The sequence below is a fragment of the Notolepis coatsorum genome (genome assembly GCF_963971535.1).
Source record: "Notolepis coatsorum genome assembly, chromosome: 2".
In the NCBI taxonomy this organism is placed as follows: Eukaryota; Metazoa; Chordata; class Actinopteri; order Aulopiformes; family Paralepididae; genus Notolepis; species Notolepis coatsorum.
In genome coordinates, this window is record NC_140166.1 from 41,618,601 (window position 1) to 41,638,884 (window position 20,284).

Consider the following 20,284-nt stretch of genomic DNA (forward strand, 5'->3'; position numbering starts at 1 on the left):
GGAATCGAACCCTGGACCTTCTAGCTGTGAGACGACAGTGTTAACCACTACACCACTGTGCCGCTGTACATACACTGTACATGCTTTTTGGCTCCCGCCACCACCCCAACATCCACCTGTGGGCTCTGTCTCTGTGGTCCAAGAAGGACATGGCTGTATATGGTCCCCCCTGGGGGGGGGGGGGTAATTGATCTCCAATGTTTGGCTGGCTTTAAGTTATGCTAAGCAGTTTACATTCATCCTCAATAGAATTATTATTTCAATAATGTGAGTTGTCTCACTGAAATTGCATAACCATAAGGAAACGTTAGAAAGCATAAGAAATCTAAATGTCTGTTACATCTCTAACCAGGTCTGTGAGGAGGACCGTCTTCCCTGCTCCCCCTCCCACCAAGAGTTCCTGGAGTCTTATCTGGACACTCCTACTAAGAACCTGCTGGACACCCCTCTTAATAAAGACCTCCAGGCAGAGTTCCCCATTTGCGACTGTGTGGGTGAGTCTGTGTGTGTGTGTGTGTGTGTGTGTGTGTGTATGTGTATGTGTGCAGCCTGCATACTAATGCAACCTTTCAGTGGCAGACAGCAGATAGCGTAACAACACAACATAGTTATTCACCCTGCCTCTCAAAAATAGGACCACTATTCCTCCCACACAACTATTTTCAGTAGTCTGTGATATGTGCGTAAAGGGGATAGGGCGTGTACATGCATCAATCCTGGTTATTATTAGAATGTCAATGTCCATGTAAACACGCTCATCCTCCACCATCATCCCAGTGCCCAAGAACCCAAGAAGAACAAGGTCACTTATTTGAACGACCTCAGCCCCATAGTGAGCAAAAGTCTTGAGAGGATTGTAAAGAAGACCGACCTTAAGGAGATACCACCCACCCTAGACCCCCACCAATTTGCCTACCGGCAAAAACAGATCCACAGACAACGCAATAGACACTGCCCTCCATAACGCCCTCATGCACCTGGACAAACCCAACACCTATGTGAGGAAGATGTTGATAGACTTCAGCTCAGCTTTCAACGCCATAGTTATTCTGGACACCAAACTCGGAGACCTTGGCCTCAACCCCAACCTGTGCAGCTGGATCCTGGACTTCCTGTCGGATCGACGACAGGTGGTGAGGATGGGCTCCAACACCTCTGACCCCCTGACCCTCGACACAGGAGCCCCCCAGGGCTGCGTCCTGAGGCCCGTCCTCTACTCCCTGTACGCCCACGACTGAGTAGCCACACACAGCTCCAACTTGGTGATCAAGTTCGCCGACGACACAGCGGCGATGGGACTGATCACCAACGGCGACGAGTCAGCCTACAGGAGTGAGGTTGAGAACCTGGCAAAGTGGTGCCACAGGGAAGCAACCTCACTCTCAATCTTGACAAGACCAAGGAGCCGACCATTGACTACATGAAGGGAGGAGCAGAGCATATGACCCTGTCCACATCAATGGGGAGAGGGTCAACAGGAGTTCACATCACTGAGAAGCTGGACTGGGGAGTGCACACCGGCCACGTGGTGAAAAAGGCCCAGCAACGCCTCTACCACCTCAGGAGACTGAAAGAGTTCGGCATGGGGCCACACATCGTGAGGGCCTTCTACAGAGGCACCATGGAGAGCATACAGACGGGATGCACCACCGCATGGTTTAGAAACGCCAACCAGAACGACTGCCAAGCACTGGAGAGAGTGTTGCGAATGGCCGAAAAGATCTGCAGATACAAGCTACCCTCCATAGACAGGATATTCACAGAGCGGCGCGTCAGCAAGGCACACAGGGTCCTGAAAGACCCCCAGCCACCTGAACCACAAACTGTTTGAGCTCATGCTGTCTGGCAGACGGTACTGCAGTCTCAGGTCTACATCCAAAAGAACACTGACGAGCTGTATTATGTTTAGTTTATTGTTTAGTGTATAGTTTTAGTTAAAGCCTATAGTTTATAGCTTATTTATATAGTTAGCATAGCATAGTTTTTATTGATAGAATATACATAGTGTATTATGTTTAGTTTATAGTTTATTTATAGCGTACTTAGTTTATATTTATAGTTATAGCTTATAGTTATAGTTTGTATAGATATAATATACGTTGTTTACTATGTTTACAAATCTACTATGGTTGAGGAACCGGGAAAAACAAGCATCTCACATTTTTCTGAATGTATGTGTATACATACACATGCATGTATTTTATGTACAGTATGTAACAATAGTGTGAAACTGAATCTAAATCTCATTGTGTTCGTACTGTACTTTCTCTCTAATAGAACAGATTCTGGAGAAGGATGAAGGCCCATATTACAACCACCTGGGCTCTGGACCTACTGTAGCCTCCATAAGAGAGCTGATGGAGACTAGGTGAGACTCAGCGTTAATGAGCAAATGCTAGATTTCTATGTCTTAATCAAGTCTTGTTTTGCCTACCTACACTGTTTCACTGGTGTTTTCAGTGTCTAGGACTAGGTAACAACATTTTCACACATGTTTCAGTTAAACAACAGTTCCACAACATTTACACACAAAACACAGCTGATGTAATGCTAAATGTTAGTCCTAAATTCTAGTATATTGGCAACTGAATAAATTAGGTTTGGGACCTTACTGCGCAGGGTGAGGCTATTTCCTCCCAACAGGTACAAACGTACTATTCTGCTTTGACACCCAAATTTCCCCAAGGGGATTAATAAAGGATCATCGTATTTATTTTATTCAAAATCAAAGTATACCATGGATAATATTAGGTACTGTCAGAAAACTCACCCAGCAGCTGTAGCAGGTATTTAATCTGTACCCTCACCTAATCTGCAGGGTCTGTCGCTGGTATTTAATCTGTACCCTCACCTAATCTGCAGGGTCTGTCGCTGGTATTTAATATGTACCCTCACCTAATCTGCAGGGTCTGTAGCAGGTATTTAATCTGTACCCTCACCTAATCTGCAGGGTCTGTAGCAGGTATTTAATCTGTACCCTCACCTAATCTGCAGGGTCTGTAGCAGGTATTTAATCTGTACCCTCACCTAATCTGCAGGGTCTGTAGCAGGTATTTAATCTGTACCCTCACCTAATCTGCAGGGTCTGTAGCAGGTATTTAATCTGTACCCTCACCTAATCTGCAGGGTCTGTAGCAGGTATTTAATATGTACCCTCACCTAATCTGCAGGGTCTGTAGCAGGTATTTAATCTGTACCCTCACCTAATCTGCAGGGTCTATAGCAGGTATTTAATCTGTACCCTCACTAGGGTTGGGTACCTGTGAATCGATACCGGTACCCAACGGTACCTTTTTTCTGTACTTTACTCTCTAAAAATGTTATCTACCTACCTCAGTTGTTAAAAGTTTGTCCAAACTTGAAATGATTTATTAGTGTGGGTGACCACCCACACTATTGTAATCTATACTATTTATTAGCACCCACACTATTGTAATCTATACTCTTTATTCTTTATTATTCCGCCGATTTTCATCCGTTAACTCCTCCCAGAGATTTCGCACCACATACACGTGTAAGGTATCAAAACGACCGGCTTGGTCCAACACGAGTTGCTATAACTTTTTGGAAAGTTTCACTGCACCGTTTGGCTACAAATCGACTTTAAACAGGAAATGTTGGTCCATAAGGAATGAATGGCAGAACTAGAGTGTAGAAGCTGAATTATTTTGTTTTACCATCACCTTTTGTAAATTGCGACAGTGATCTAAATTTTGGACGTAGATATAAAAACAACACATCAAAATGATGACACGACTGTGCCCTCGCTCACAAAAGAAAAATAAATGGAATTGGACATTTCTATCTCAACTTATGACAATTTCTTTGAAAGTCATGCTCCACATACACACAAATGGGGTTTGCACTCTAGCAGAAATCTGTGATTTTACTGTTTCTTCCTTTGTTTTCCGATCGCCACCCAGGACACAATTGTCGACGGAATTACACAATATCGCAGATAACCCTTCACATAACCCTTCAAGTGCTCATATTAAGACAACTAAGCTTCATCTCTTATCGTTTTGCTTTAATCATCGTGAGAGTGAAGGACGCCTCAGCCCTCATTGGAATACCTTGGGATCATAGTCTGCCGTCAGTTAGGATTCAAATCAATTAAGGGTAGCAGGTGTGCATGACTCAGAGGGAGCTGTCAATCAACTCAGTACTGCTGACCTAGCAATGACCTCTCAGGGCATTAACCCTTGATGCCCCCTTTTTGTATCTTTTGAACCATTTGTCATAGAGACTTGCGGGTTGTGTCATTGTACTTAGTAGGGATATCCTACTGTGTTGTAACCCGCAAGTCTCTATGACAAACGGTTCAAAAGATACACAAATGGGGCGTGGCCTAAGGGGGTGTAGCCTAAGGATCGGGGGAGTGGTCAACAGACCAATGAAAGAGGATATCCCTACTGAGTACAATGCCACAACCCGCAAGTCTCTACGACAAACGGTTCAAAAGATACACAAAGGGCGCGTGGCCTAAGGGGGTGTGGCCTAAGGATCACATAGAGTAGACCAATGAAAGAGGATATCCCTACTGAGTACAATGACACAACCCGCAAGTCTCTACGACAAACGGTTCAAAAGATACACGGATGGGGCGTGGCCTAAGGGGGTGTGGCCTAATGATCACAGACCAATGAAAGAGGATATCTCTACTGAGTACAATGACACAACCCGCAAATCTCTACGACAAACCGTTCAAAAGATACAACAAGGGGGCGTGGCCTAATGGGGTGTGGCCTAATGATCGGGGGAATGGTCAACATAGACCAATGAAAGAGGATATCCCTACTGAGTACAATGACACAACCCGCAAGTCTCTACGACAAACGGTTCAAAAGATACAAAAAGGGGGCATCAAGGGTTAATGCCCTGAGAGGTCATTGCTAGGTCAGCAGTATTGAGTTGATTGACAGCTCCCTCTGAGTCATGCACACCTGCTCCCCTTAATTGATTAGAATCCTAACTGACGGCAGACTCTATCCCCAATGTATTTTAATGAGGGCTGAGGCATCCTTCTGTCTCACGATGATTAAAGCAAAACGATAAGAGATGAAGCTTAGCCACTTTAATATGAGCACTGGAAGGGTTATGTGAAGGGTTATGTGCGATATTGTGTAATTCCGTCGACAATTGTGGCCTGGGTGGCGATCGGAAAACAAGGGAAGAAACAGTAAAATCACAGATTTCACAGAGTGCAAACCCCATTCGTGTGTATGTGTAGCATGACTTTCAAAGAAATGGTCATAAGTTGAGGTAGAAATGTCAAATAGAATAGAAATACTTTAATCATCCCGAGGGAAATTTGGCACTACAAATCGCTCACAGTAAACATTTAGGTAGACAAAACAAAGTCATGAATAAGAATAACAAAAAATTGCCTAAGAATAAAGAATAAAATAATAAGAATAAAATAAGAATAAAATACGGTCCGGGATTCACATTTCCTATGTTATGTATATACTAGGGTGACCATATTTTGATTTCCAAAAAAGAGGACATAGCGTGGAATAAACTCGCCGAAACGGTAAAGTGTGCCACGGGCACGCCGTGATTCCGATCCGCGTGAAAATATTCACGGCCATAGAGGAGACCGTGGGACACCTTTTTGCAACCGAATATGTGTCTCGAATTTGCTCCCACGCGGCGCGCAAAATCGCGCAAGTCTTGTTTACATCAGGGTCCCCCATTTTCAATTCATCATAAATGTACAGTTCCCTCCCCCTTGTATATATTTACTGTATGTCACAAATGTAACAGTACTGCTTTGAGGTCTTTCTCTGGTCTGCATCCCCTTAACAATTGTGTGTATTGAGCTGTACTGTACCCATTCTGCAATCTGTTAATAAAGTTTTCAATCAATCAATCAATCAATCAATCCCGCAGTGCAATACTCCAATTCAGCCATTGGGTGGGATGGTCATGTGACCCAAATCAGCCAATGGAAGCGAGGGTCCTTAAAGTGTGGGTCCTTAAAGTGTTGCGGTCCTGAGAGTGTTGGTGCTCTCGTCCTGCAGCTGGATACTATTGCCTCACAGTGCGGCCGTCAGCGCGCGGCCCAGAGAGCGCCGCTGGCTCTGCGGCTCTGCAGCTGCATGCTTCTCCGGGAGTCCGGTTGGATAATGCCATGTAAAAAGTCGCATGCCTGACATATCGGCATGTAACTCGAGAACCGAGGCACGGATTTTGGCGATCCAGATGGCATTCGAACGGCAACAAATAGCGCTTTATTCTGTAATTTATATGTTCGGCGAAAAATGCAGCCCCGAGCCTTCAGATGCTCGCAAAGGGCCGTGAAACTGAAACTGAAAAACAGTGAAACCCCGGACATTTCGATGAATTAATAAACCCCCCCCGGACGCCCCGGACAGGGTGTGAAAAGAGGACATGTCCGGGCAAAAGAGGACGTTTGGTCAGCCTAGTATATACATTCTATAGAATAGAAATACTTTTATTATCCCGAGGGAAATTTGACACTGCAATATACTTCCAATATAAAATATACAGTAAAATATATAGAAATCTACAGTAAGTATACAGTAAGTGTAATATTGAACAATGTTGTAGCAGTACATGGACATTTTAAAACCAGGATGATCATTCACTGCACAAACTACCATCCTCTATTTTCTTTTTTATTTACTTTATGTGCACTCAGGTTCAAAAAAAGTGCCTTTAGGCACCAGATAGCTCAATCCTTTTATTAAATGTGAAGCACCTCTATGGCTCTAAGGCAGCAGTTTTCAAACTACGGGTTGCGACCCAAAGTTGGGTCGTGGGTAGGTGATAGTGGGGCATTGGCAAGTAAAAAAATAAAATATATATATATATCTTTTTTTTACTGTTCTTGCAACATATTTTGCCTAAATATGCCTCGTTTTATAAATGTGTATTGATAACATAGTGCTGTAATTACATTGTCTGTCTAATAAATATGCATGATCAAGTTCAACACAGTGTGCTTTTATTTTGATATCCCTTAATTCCACTTTGAAATTACGCAATAAAAATCCTAAATAAAATGGGGTTGTGGTATAAAAAAGTTTGAGAACCCCTGTTCTAAGGACAGCTTTCCCAGCATGGCCTCAGTACCTGCAACTGAACCTTCACATGTACAGAGATGGCCAAGCAGCCATAGAATACAATGAGCAATGACCAGTACAATGTGTAACATGCTTCCACTTCCACTTCCTGCTTCAGCAAAGCAAGCTGCTTTTACTGTCGCTCCGCTTCGCTGCTTTAGCCTATCGCTATTATAATGATTTATTAAAGCCCTTTCAACTTTAATTACTCTGCACGTTAACTCCCAATTCCTATGGTACTTCTCCAGAACTGTGAATCTTCTTATCTATTCAGATTTTTTACCACAGTCGAAAGGAGTAACAAGATTCTCCGTGGGAGGAATAGCGAGCCGTCTTATCAGCTACACACAAAGGACTATGTCGGAAGGCAAGGATATTTATGAAAGACGAGGAAGGTTTTCCTTGTTATTTTGAGTTTTAACGAGACGGAAGACGACAGTGTGAGTAATAGCACAGCTCCAGGGCAACGGAACTGCCCCGTGCCACCATCACCACCACCACCACCACCATCACCACCACCACCACCATCATCATCATCATCACCACCACCACCACCAGCTAAGTATCTAGCTTAGCTTCAGCTTAGCCTAACCTGAAAAGAAATAAAGGAAGATGCCGGGACTCGGCTCTCCCACAGAATGTACTAATTGCTTGGAGATGAGAAAGAGGATTGTAGAGCTGGAGGCTCGGGTTTCTACCCTGTACCAAATACAGCAGGATGAGCTCATTGACTCTATTTATGAAGCTACTACAAATATAGCCAACAATACCATGATTGAGAACTGGCCTTTGCTAGTAACTACAGAACAGCACCACCCAAAAGACGGTCCTTGGCACAACCAAGGAGCTAGACCAAAGCAGTGGATCACCGACAAGGATAAAAGGAGAAATAAACGATCCAGGACCTCACCCCCGGTACCGCCAGGAAATAGTTTCAACCTACTCTCGGAAACACGCATATCAACACCCAAGGCAAAGAGACATAGAAGCGTAGCTAACAACGCTAACGAAGAAAACAGCGAGCGTAACGGAGCTCACGCTAACGACGCTAATAGCAAGAATACCGGAGCTCACGCTAACACTAGCGAAGCAAACAGCTGGCATGCCGGAGCTCACGCTAATGCTAGCAAAGCACACGCTAACGACGAGACGACGAGGAAAACAGAGCCACTAGCGACACGGCTGGCAAACACGACCCAGACCGAGCGAACGGCTAACAGCGAAGAGACTATCATGCGCCGAGAACGTTGCGGTAGCCAACGCCGAAGGTACGGGACCAGCGTTAACATGAAGGCTAACGAGGCTTCACCAAGGCCACAGGACTGTGGAAAGAACCAGCAGACTAGGCCTAGCCCAAAAACAAACGGCCCCAAAACTGTTGGAAAGAAAAATGCTAACCTCACACAGAAAATAGACTGCATACTGATTGGAGATTCCATAACAAGGTATGTGGAGATGGCAAACACAGAAAATATCTGTCTAGACAATACAACTGTGAAAGAGCTAGCCGAAAAACTTCCAACACTAATCAGACCAGGAATAACAAAAATTGTCATTCACTCTGGATCGTTTGACATCCTGCGAAAGAAGACTGGCACAGAGACTTTGAAAGACGATTTCACACGTTTAATGAACACACTAGACAAACATCAGTCTGTGTACACAAACACTGATGTGTCCATCAGTGGACCAATTGCATGCTTTCGCAGAGGACAGGAAGCATTCAGTCGACTCCTAAATTTTAATTCATGGTTAGGGGCTGCATGTCTCGTACACGGCCTGAAATTCATTGACAACTTCAATGTTTTCTGGAATAACCCAGAACGTTTTCAAAGAAATGGCTTCTTCCCAAATCGCTTAGGTTCAAAGCTCCTATCAGCAAACATGCGTCATGCCTTGATGGCCTCCAAGAATATTAAGCTCACACCAGCACGAGAGATAGTCATGAAGGACACAATCTCACCACGAAGTACAGCACAAGACGTCCCATCCCCGTCCCCCCCCCCCATATCACACAAGGCCATCTCGTCTGATCAAATGTCCCCGAAAGCACAGTGCAGTCAGTACGGTACAGTATAGCACAATTACCATGCCATCTCTAAAAACATACAAGTAATCATAACTAGCCAATGGCATGGTGAAAAATATACGCCACCAATGCGTTTACCTGCTATTAACCTCAGGGCCATCACGGTCAAACCAAAGCAGACCTCCTCTAAAGAAGTCCAACAAATAAAATTAGCTTTCCTAAATGTCAGATCACTGAATAATAAAACATTCTTAGTAAATGATCTGATTAAAGAAAATAACTTAGATTGCATCTGCCTAGTAGAGACATGGCTAAATAATGACACAGCTACATCAATAATGATAGAAGCTTGTCCACCAGACTATAACTTTTTTCAAATACCCAGAAAAAATAAAAGGGGCGGAGGAGTTGCAGCAATCTTCTCCTCAAAACTCTTGTTTAGAATCACAGAACTAGGCGAGTTCATGTCAATGGAATATCTTGCCATTGAACTAAAAACAGAATCAACTATTATTGTCACAATATACCGCCCGCCTAGACACTCACCAATATTTATACAGGAGCTCTCTGAACTGATCTCACTATGTGTTACCGGATATGATAAGGTGATCCTAAATGGAGACCTGAACATCCATTTTAATAAGAAAACAGACTCCAAAACTATGGAACTAAAAAATCTACTGGATAGCTTTGACCTAATACAGCATATAACAAATGCAACTCACCGGCTTGGGAATACACTAGACTTAGTTATAACAACAACTGGGCTAAGCATAACAAATATCTCAATAACTGAATTACCTCTCTCCGACCATCACTGTATATTTTTTGATACTCAAATAACCCTTACTAAAACAAAAAAAGAAATCATAGTTAAAAAGAGGCTCCTAAACGACAAAGCTGAATCAAAGTTCATTGATCTTATCAGACTACATGAACCACACAATCATGACAGCTCTCTAAATGAAATGGTAGAAAATCTCAATGATGCAATGTCATCTATATTAAATTCTGTCGCCCCATTAAAAACGAAAAAGAAGAAAACTAGAGCCTCGCCCTGGTTAAACTATAATACGGTCAACAAAGAAAAAAGGAAATGTCGTGCAGCGGAGCGAAAATGGAGAAAAACAAAAACCACCATATGCTGTGATATATACAAAGATACTTTAACTGCTTATAATAAAACCATCCGCTTAGCAAGGAAAGATTACTTCTCTAAAATCATTACAGAAAATGCTGGAAACTCCAGAATCCTCTTTTCCACTATTAATGTACTACTCAACACTGCCCCTACACCTCCTCAGTCATCAACGGTTAAGTGTGAAGAACTTGCACTATTCTTTAACAACAAAATAACCTTGATCAGGGCCAGCATTACTCATGATGGAAATAAAGTTGATTGCGGCAAACCGTACAATGCAACCATGAGAAGTTTCACATGCATCACATTAGATGTACTCTGCAAAACTGTCTCAGAATGTAACTCCTCCACCTCAGACATTGACCCTATACCTACAGCTTTCTTCAAACGGGTATTTAATAGTGTTTCAAGCCCTGTGCTAGATATCATAAACACTTCCCTTAGGACTGGTATTTTCCCGGATGCCTTTAAAACAGCAGTTGTAAAGCCATTACTAAAAAAACCTAACTTGGATAGTAATGAAATGGCAAATTATCGTCCAATATCCAACCTACCATTCATTAGTAAAGTACTTGAAAAGATAGTTTCAGTTCAAATAAATTCCTTTCTTGAAGAAAACAACATCTTAGAAGAATTTCAGTCAGGATTCAGAAAATATCACAGCACTGAAACTGCCCTCACCAAAATAATCAGTGACCTCAGACTAAACTCTGACGAGAATAAGATCTCCATCCTTATCCTGTTGGATCTCAGTGCAGCATTTGATACAATCGATCATGATATTCTAATCGATCGTCTTGAAAACCATGTCGGTTTCTCAGACCATGTGCTGGGCTGGTTTAAAACATACATCAGAGGGAGGAAATTCTATGTTAAACTAGGAGATCACATGTCTGATATATACGACAACAACTATGGAGTTGCACAAGGGAGTTGCTTAGGTCCTTTACTCTTCTCCCTTTACATGTTACCGCTGGGTGATATCATCAGAGAACATAATGTAGATTTCCATAGCTATGCGGATGATACACAACTGTACATATCTGCTGAACCAAATGATACAGCGATTAGCTCCATTACAGACTGCTTACTGTCAATAAATAAATGGATGAGTAAGAACTTCCTGAAACTAAACGAGAACAAAACTGAAATTCTAATTATCGGCTCCAAAACTAAAAAAGAAACATTAATAAAGAACCTGGGGGGACTAACCCCTTGGATCAAATCTGAGGTCACTAGTCTTGGGGTTATCATAGATTCAGAACTGAACTTCAATTCTCATATTAGCAAAGTGACGAAAACATCGTTCTTCCATCTCAGAAATATAGCAAAAGTACGACCATTTATTAATCAGAACGATGCTGAGAAGCTAATTCATGCATTCATATCTAGCCGGTTAGACTACTGTAATGCACTTTTCACAGGTCTCCCTAAGAAAACCACAGAGAGGCTTCAGCTAATCCAAAACTCTGCAGCCCGACTGCTAACTAGAACCAAAAGGAGAGAGCACATTAGTCCAGTCCTAGCCGCTTTACACTGGCTTCCCGTAACATTTAGAATTGACTTTAAGGTCCTTCTCCTTACATACAAAGCTCTAAATGGACAGGGACCTAGCTACATCGCCAACACTCTAATAAATTACACACCAGCAAGAACACTGCGATCATCAGCTGCTGGACTACTAGAGGCTCCCAGAAGCAGTCAAAAGAGGATCGGTAATGCAGCCTTTATCAACTATGCCCCAAAACTATGGAACAAACTACCCCAAAACATCAGGGAAGCCAACTCGCTAGACATCTTTAAAAGACAGCTTAAAACCTATCTCTTTGCTCAGGCATTTCACTGATAGTTATCTGCTACCACCTAGTGGCAAGAGGAAACATCAGGGATATCCTGACACAACTTGTATTTATTCTTACCCTGCCTACTCTTTTACACTGCCTATCAAATTCATGTGTCGGTTATTGCACTTTTTACTTCTTACTGATGACTATTTTTAAACTGAATCATTTTAAACTATTCTTATTTATTGCTAGATCCAAATGTGAAACACTGCGGGTTGTGACGCACACACACACAGTCACACACACACAGTCACACACACACACACACACAATCACACACAAACACACACACACACCGACATACACACATACACACACACACACACACAGACACACACACCGACATACACACACACACACACACACACACACACACACACACAGTCACACACAGACACACACACACAGAGTTGTAGTAGCGTTGTAGTTGTAGATCTAGGTTAACTGTGTCCTGGTAGATCTAGGTTAACTGTGTCCTGGGGTAGAGTAGTAGTAGAGTAGTAGTAGCTGTACACACACACACACAGTCACACACAGACACACACACACCGAGTTGTAGTAGCGTTGTAGTTGTAGATCTAGGTTAACTGTGTCCTGGTAGATCTAGGTTAACTGTGTCCTGGGGTAGAGTAGTAGTAGATCTAGGTTAACTGTGTCCTGGAGTGGTAGTTGTAGAGTAGATCTAGGTTAACTGTGTCCTGGAGTAGAGTAGTAGTAGTTGTAGCGTTGTAGTTGTAGATCTAGGTTAACTGTGTCCTGGTAGTTGTAGAGTAGTAGTAGCTGTAGTAGTAGTAGATCTAGGTTAACTGTGTCCTGGAGTGGTAGTTGTAGAGTAGAGTAGATCTAGGTTAACTGTATCCTGGAGTGGTAGTTGTAGAGTAGTAGTAGCTGAAGTACAACCACACACACACACACACAACACAATAAACACACATACACACTAAACAACGATGCATACAGGATTATTTATGACTATTTTTAAACTGAATCATTTTATTCGTATTATTTGCTAGATCCAAATGTGAAACACTGTGATTATTTGTTCATGAACTACAGGAGTATTACTGAATAGAGAGCCTATTAAGATGCTAGATCCTAATGTGAAACACTGTGATTTGCCATATCTTGCTATGCTCGCTCATGCCTGTATTTTTTATGTCCGTTCTATTTTATAATTTTTTGACTATTTTTAAACTGAATCATTTTAAACTATTTTTACTATTTGTGTTACTGAAAACTGTAAGCGGAGAGCCTATTGGGATGCTAGATCCTAATGTGAAACACTGTGATTCTACCCGTCTATCTTTTTATGCTCGCTTATGCCTGTATTTTTTACTGTTGTGAAGCACTTTGAACTGCAACCTCTGTATGAAAAGTGCTATACAAATAAAGTTATTATTATTATCTATTCACTGTATGGTACACATTCTCCCTTTGTGTAGGTATGGAGAAGAGGGGGATGCTGTCCGCGTTGAGAAGGTGGTGTATACAGGCAGGGAAGGAAAGAGCTCTCAGGGATGTCCCATCGCTAAGTGGGTGAGTATGAGTACAAGCAACACTATACAATCTTAACCTAATCCCCAGGGATGTTAGGGATAGTGTTGGTGGAGGACCCAAGCGCAGAACAGGACGAGGAGAAAAGGCAATAGACAGACGAGACGTGGAGCCAGGGGTGAAGTGTAGTAAAAAATAAAGCTTTACTTCAAAAGGCAGTAGCAACAAACAAAGGATTCTCCAAAAAGACAAGAACATAAACTCAGCAAGGCTGGCAGGAAAAGGGTGCAAAAACTAACTACAAAATAAACACTAATCAAAAACTAACTGTAAACACGAAAACAAGAAAGTAACAAAACAAACACTAACACTGGGAACACTTACTATACGAGGCCAACAGGATCACGGGACACAGGGTAAGACAGAGAGCATAAGCAACATCAAACAGGCGTGGACACGAAACAATGAACCGACAAGGAGTACAGGAAACACACAGCATATATAGACAGACTAATTAACAACATGAGACACAGCAGGGCAATCAGCAAACGAGACACACATGGGGAGGGAGAACAACCAGAAGGAAACACACACAAGAAAATACTGAAACACTAAACAGAGAAACATAACACTCACAACAACCATACAACAGCACAAGGAACTAACAAACTAGGAACATAACATTTAACAGGGGAACAAGAAGCGCAAGATACAAAGTAACAGGGGAAGGGCACAGAGAGACATGTAAACATTAAAGAGCCACCAGTGCACCAGGAGGGTATGCATGAGGAAGATAAGGGGTAGTGAAGATGAATGTCCAGCAGGGGGAGGTAGCAGTCTGTGAGAGGGAGGGGGCTGTTCATGAGTCCTTGGATGGACAGGAGGGGAGGGTGGAGCAGCAGGCGGAGTCTGGCCAGGGAACGCTGAACCGTTACAAGGGACCCACTAACACTATACAATTTTAACCCAATCTCTAGGGACCCACTAACACTATACAATCTTAACCTAATCCCCAGGGACCCACTAACACTATACAATCTTAAACTAATCCCTACAGAAGCACCAACACTATTACATTTGAACCTAATCCAACACGATTCAATTTTAACCTAATCCCTAGAGATGAACCAACACTATTCAATTGTAACCTAATCCCTAGGGACCCACTAACACTATACAATTGGTATTTCCAGGAAATGTGCTTCTTTTATTGCCCGTCCCTTTTGTTTTCAGTTTATTTGCTCACATGTAATTTTAGCTATCTTATTTGTTAGCTTCATTATGCATTGTGTGTTGAGTACTGACATTTAATAATTTGGTTTTGCAACAATAATTGTTTTTGTATGTTTTTTTGTGTGGACTGCAGGAAGACTAGCTGGTTGCTATGGCACCAGCTAATGGGGATCCTTAATAAAATAAAATAAAATCTTAACCTAATCCCTAGGGACCCACTAACACTATACAATCTTAACCTAATCCCTAGGGACCCACTAACACTATACAATCTATAGCCGGGGTGGCATTCCCATCGCCGTGCATGGCGGTGTGAGTGGCACGTGGGCGTTTTCCTTCGGTCATGACATGCTTTATCATGCGTGCTTGCGTGCGTGTGTGTGATCTTGAGCAGAGTTGGGCATTACTTACTGTAATGACACAGCTAATAACTGATGTTCTGTGTACACATAGCAGTAAATGTATGGATAGCGTTCTGTATATATATATATAGTCTATTGTCTGTTGTTGACATGCTGTCAAGTGAGATCCTGTTGTCACTGTGCGATGTGTCTGTCAGATTGTATTTGGTGAATTGCAAACAGCTAGTGCAGACTCCTTGCAGAGCCTCAGTGGAGCAATGCGATCTCCACACCGACCCTCAATGCCATGCGCAATGGGGATTAGAGCCTGACATTTGATTGGGAATCCCGCGGGTCACGGGATACCCACGGGACTGGAGTCAATTTCACTATCAATCCCATGATCAGGATGGGTTGGGAGTGAAAATCCACTCCTGTGTCAGGCTCTACTGTGGACACAGCGGGAGGTATAATCTGACCTTAATATTGACACTCCAGGGCTCTATTAAATGAGATGTGTTTGCAGTATTGTTTACCTGTAAGTGTTTCTGATTTTGACTCTCTCTCCCTGTTCATCACTCTATCTCTCAGGTGATCCGTCGTGCAAATGAAACAGAGAAGCTACTATGTCTGGTGCGCCACCGGGCGGGTCACCACTGTCCCAACGCCGTCATCATCATCCTTATTATGGCCTGGGAGGGTGTGCCGCGAGCAATGGCTGATAACCTGTACCAAGAGGTCTCCGACACCCTCACGAAGTTTGGTAACCCCACCATCCGACGGTGTGGGCTTAACGACGAGTGAGTGACTAGTGGAGCTTGATAGCCTGGGGTCTGGTAGTGTGATCTTTAGTAGCTAGATCAAAGCTATACTGGGGTCTGGTAGTGTGCTCTTTAGTAGCTAGATCAAAGCTATACTGGGGTCTGGTAGTGTGATCTTTAGTAGCTGGATCAAAGCTATACTGGGGTCTGGTAGTGTGATCTTTAGTAGCTAGATCAAAGCTATACTGGGGTTTGGTAGTGTGATCTTTAGTAGCTGGATCAAAGCTATACTGGGGTCTGGTAGTGTGATCTTTAGTAGCTGGATCAAAGCTATACTGGGGTCTGGTAGTGTGATCTTTAGTAGCTAGATCAAAGCTATACTGGGGTCTGGTAGTGTGCTCTTTAGTAGCTAGATCAAAGCTATACTGGGGTCTGGTAGTGTGATCTTTAGTAGCTGGATCAAAGCTATACTGGGGTCTGGTAGTGTGATCTTTAGTAGCTGGATCAAAGCTATACTGGGGTCTGGTAGTGTGATCTTTAGTAGCTAGATCAAAGCTATACTGGGGTTTGGTAGTGTGATCTTTAGTAGCTGGATGGCAAATGGCTGAATTTATATAGCGCTTTTATCCAAAGTGCTTTACAATTTGTTCCTCACATTTTACCCATTCACTCACACATTCACACACCGATGGCGGAGGCAACCATGCAAGGAGCCAACCTGCACATTGGGAGCAATTCGGCGTTAAGTGTCTTGCTCAAGGACACTTTGACACGGTGACCGGGAGGAGCGGGAAACGAACCGGGAACCTCTGGATTACCAGAGTCTAGAATGTTTAATTGAAGTATGGGGGGAGAAGGGTCCAAGGGTCATGAGAGGAGCTAGAGACAGGGAACAAGGTGTGGAAGAGCGACAGGCCGTTGGTGTGTGTAGGGGAGGTCCATGAGGGTGCAGGCTGGTGAGGATGGGATCATCCCTATGTTCCCCGGGTCCTATGTTCCCCGGGTTCTATGTTCCCCGCTTTGATTGATTAATAGATTGAAAACTTTATTAATTTGTATTATTTTATTAATTCTTAATGTCCGCCTTGTTTCGAACGGTTAAGCTTAGGCCCTCTTTTGAACTGGTTAAGGTTAGAGTTTGGAATCAGGGCTGGTGGTCTAAAATTTTCAATCAATCAATCAATCAAAGCGGGGAACATAGAACCCGGGGAACATAGAACCCGGGGAACATAGGACCCGGGGAACATAGACATGCTCCCGTGAGGATCCGTGGTCCAGGTGTAGGCCGGAGAGGTGAGGTCCTGGACATCGGAGAACAAGGGTTAGTATAGAGCAAAGTCAATGAGCACACAAAAACATAATTCAGGAACGTTAAGGTCTTGAAGAGAGTCCTATACCACGGGAGGTGTAAACAACACTCGGACGAGGAGTGGCAGGAGGCCTAAATATTAAAGGCAACCAACTTGTGTCTAGCCACGCCCAACTTGCGTCCAGCCACGCCCCCGCGGCGACGCGGCAGCATTATGTAGCAGTAATCCCCCCTTTTTTACCATCGACAACTAGCTCAACTGGCAGCGCTGCCTTGCTGTGGATCCTGCGGTCCGTTGGTGACAAGTTCGATTCCCTTCATTTTTTTTTTTTTTTTTTTTTTAACATGCATTCTTTCGCCGGTTAAGTTTAGGCATGTTAACTTTAAGCATTGTTTCGGAGTTGGTTAAGGTTAAGGTTAGGCATTGTTTCGGAGTTGGTTAAGGTTAGAAGGGTTAAGTTTAGGCGCTGTTAAGGAGCTGGTTAAGGTTAGAGTTTGTCTTAGAGAATGGCAATATTCTTTCGGAGTTGGTTATGGTTAAGGTTAAGGTTAGGCATTGTTTCGGAGTTGGTTAAGGTTAGAAGGGTTAAGTTTAGGCGCTGTTAAGGAGCTGGTTAAGGTTAGAGTTTGTCTTAGAGAATGGCAATAGACAGCCTATTTCCGCGCTGCAGCGCGAGGCAATAGACAGCCTATTTCCGCGCTGCAGCTCTCTCGTGCTGCCGCGGTCACATGGGCGTAGTGGCCAATCAGAGAAACGCTAAACACAAGTTGGTTGCCGAAAATATTCACGCTGGCAGGAGTGCAGGCCTCTTATCCAGGTTCGGTGATTGGATGATAGCCGACAGGTGTGTAGTCTGGCACAGGTGAGTAGGTTGATGGTGAGACGGGAACAGAAAGGGCACCATGTATGGGCCTGGGAACCTGCTGACAGACAGGGGAGAGAAAAGCCCTGGCTGTGGCTGTAACAGGCACACGACATAATATAAAAACAACTCCTAACATCTACAAGTAGTACAAAGTACAAAACACGTAAAGTCCTTCAGATTTCAACTTGTAACTGTTGGCAACAGTGGCCTCAGGACTATTTCAGTCATTATCACTGGGGATTATTGTAATTTCAGTTCACATTTAAATGAGCCAAGACAGTGAACTGTAGAAATTCAGAAAGTCGTTTATTTTCTGTGGCCACAGAAAATATTAGTAACAGATATGCCAAAAATGGAAAACAAAAATGACATTAGGGGTTTGTCGTATCTGACACAAGATTGTACTGGAAATATGTCATATCTAAGACAAACTGTCCTGGAACATGTCATATCTAAGACAAAACTACGCTGGGCGCGTGAATATGTACAGTTTATGCATTCGCAAAATATGAGAGCGCTGTCATTGAAGGGCTTCCTACAACGGTGCTGCTGCTGGAGCTGAAGTGATGTACAGTTTATGCATTCGCAAAATATGAGAGCGCTGTCATTGAAGGGCTTCCTACAACGGTGCTGCTGCTGGAGCTGAAGTGATGTACAGTTTATGCATTCGCAAAATATGAGAGCGCTGTCATTGAAGGGCTTCCTACAACGGTGCTGCTGCTGCTGCTGCTGGAGCTGAAGTGATGTACAGTGACGAGTGAATCTGGTAGTTGGTTGTTAAAAACGCGAAACATAATAACGTTACGCTTTCTAGTTCAGCGCATTTCATAACTGTATGGGCTTTGTTTATACTTCAGAGGTGATGTACAGTGACGAGTGAATCTGGTAGTTGGTTGTTAAAAACGCGAAACATAATAACGTTACGCTTTGTAGTTCAGCGCATTTCATAACTGTATGGGCTTTGTTTATACACGAGTGAATCTGGTACGAGTGAATCTGGTAGTTGGTTGTTAAAAACGCGAAACATAATAACGTTACGCTTTCTAGTTCAGCGCATTTCATAGCGCTCCACTGCTACCGCAGCTGAACACAAGTTGGTTGGAACAGCAGCTGAACACAAGTTGGTTGGTACACAAGTTGGTTGCCCGCGCTGCCGCTCGCTTGCTCCTTGGATTTCATTTGGGACGTGGGACGACTGCCGCTTGCCTGCGCGTGGGGGCGAGGGGTCGCGACCAATCAGAGAAAAGCCGAACACAAGTTGGTTGCCTTTAATATTCATGCGTCCTGCGCCCTGGGTCGTTGTCTTGAGAACACTGTCAGACTGTCGCCCCAGTGTCTGAGAAACTGTATAGTTAAATATATAAACTAGTCAAGGCTGTACAGAGAATATGTATTTAACAGAGCCATAACATGCTGTCTGTACACTAGAGTGCTAATAGGCCCAGTAAGTTGTATAAATGATGTAATAGGATGAAACATATAATATTCTCCATAACAGAATCCAAAGCTGTACTATTAGTTCTCTGTATAGTCTGTAATTCTGCATCTTTCTGAATGACTCGAATCTGGACAGAGTTGCTGACTGTGATCGCTCTCTGTCTCCCCCTGCAGGCGTACGTGTGCTTGCCAAGGCAAGGACCCCGACAGCTGTGGCGCGTCCTTCACTTTCGGCTGCTCCTGGAGCATGTACTACAATGGCTGCAAGTACGCCCGCAGCAAAATACCCCGCAAGTTTCGACTGCAAGGAGAGTGCCCCGAACAGGTACTGAAAAGTTGCTGATAAATTGTACAGATCCTTACAGAATTTTGTCATTGGCTTATTGTGTTTTTTTGTGTGAACTTTCAAAATCAGTATATTATTTTGTCTGCTTTGTATTTTTAAACTGGAATAACTAAAATGTATTGGTGTTTGTTTCTGACCTGTGACTCATGCCGTGTTTGTCAGGAGGATAAACTCAGGGATAACTTACAGCTACTGGCAACCGAGGTGGCTCCCTTGTACAAGCAGCTGACCCCACAAGCCCACAGTAACCAGGTCTGTAACACAAGCAGATGCCAGTCCCAAGGCACTCACACATGTGGTTGTGCCACGCACGCATGTTAACACATTGAGTGCCAGCAGGGGGCGCACTATTTATCGCTTGAATGCCAGCCTTTTTGGGCTGATTTTCTGATATT

At 43.4% G+C, this 20,284-nt stretch overlaps 1 protein-coding gene across 1 annotated transcript in view; it reads left to right on the top strand.

Annotated features, from left to right (window-relative positions):
- The window catches only part of LOC311223330 (uncharacterized protein), a gene marked incomplete at both ends in the record, with an annotated part of 76,060 nt that overhangs the window by 50,794 nt on the left and 4,982 nt on the right, over positions 1-20,284 (top strand). Inside the window, 6 exon segments of the mRNA XM_084308122.1 lie at positions 353-494; positions 2,278-2,368; positions 13,545-13,638; positions 15,762-15,970; positions 19,718-19,868; positions 20,052-20,141. Coding sequence (XP_084164248.1) covers positions 353-494; positions 2,278-2,368; positions 13,545-13,638; positions 15,762-15,970; positions 19,718-19,868; positions 20,052-20,141 — 777 coding nt within the window.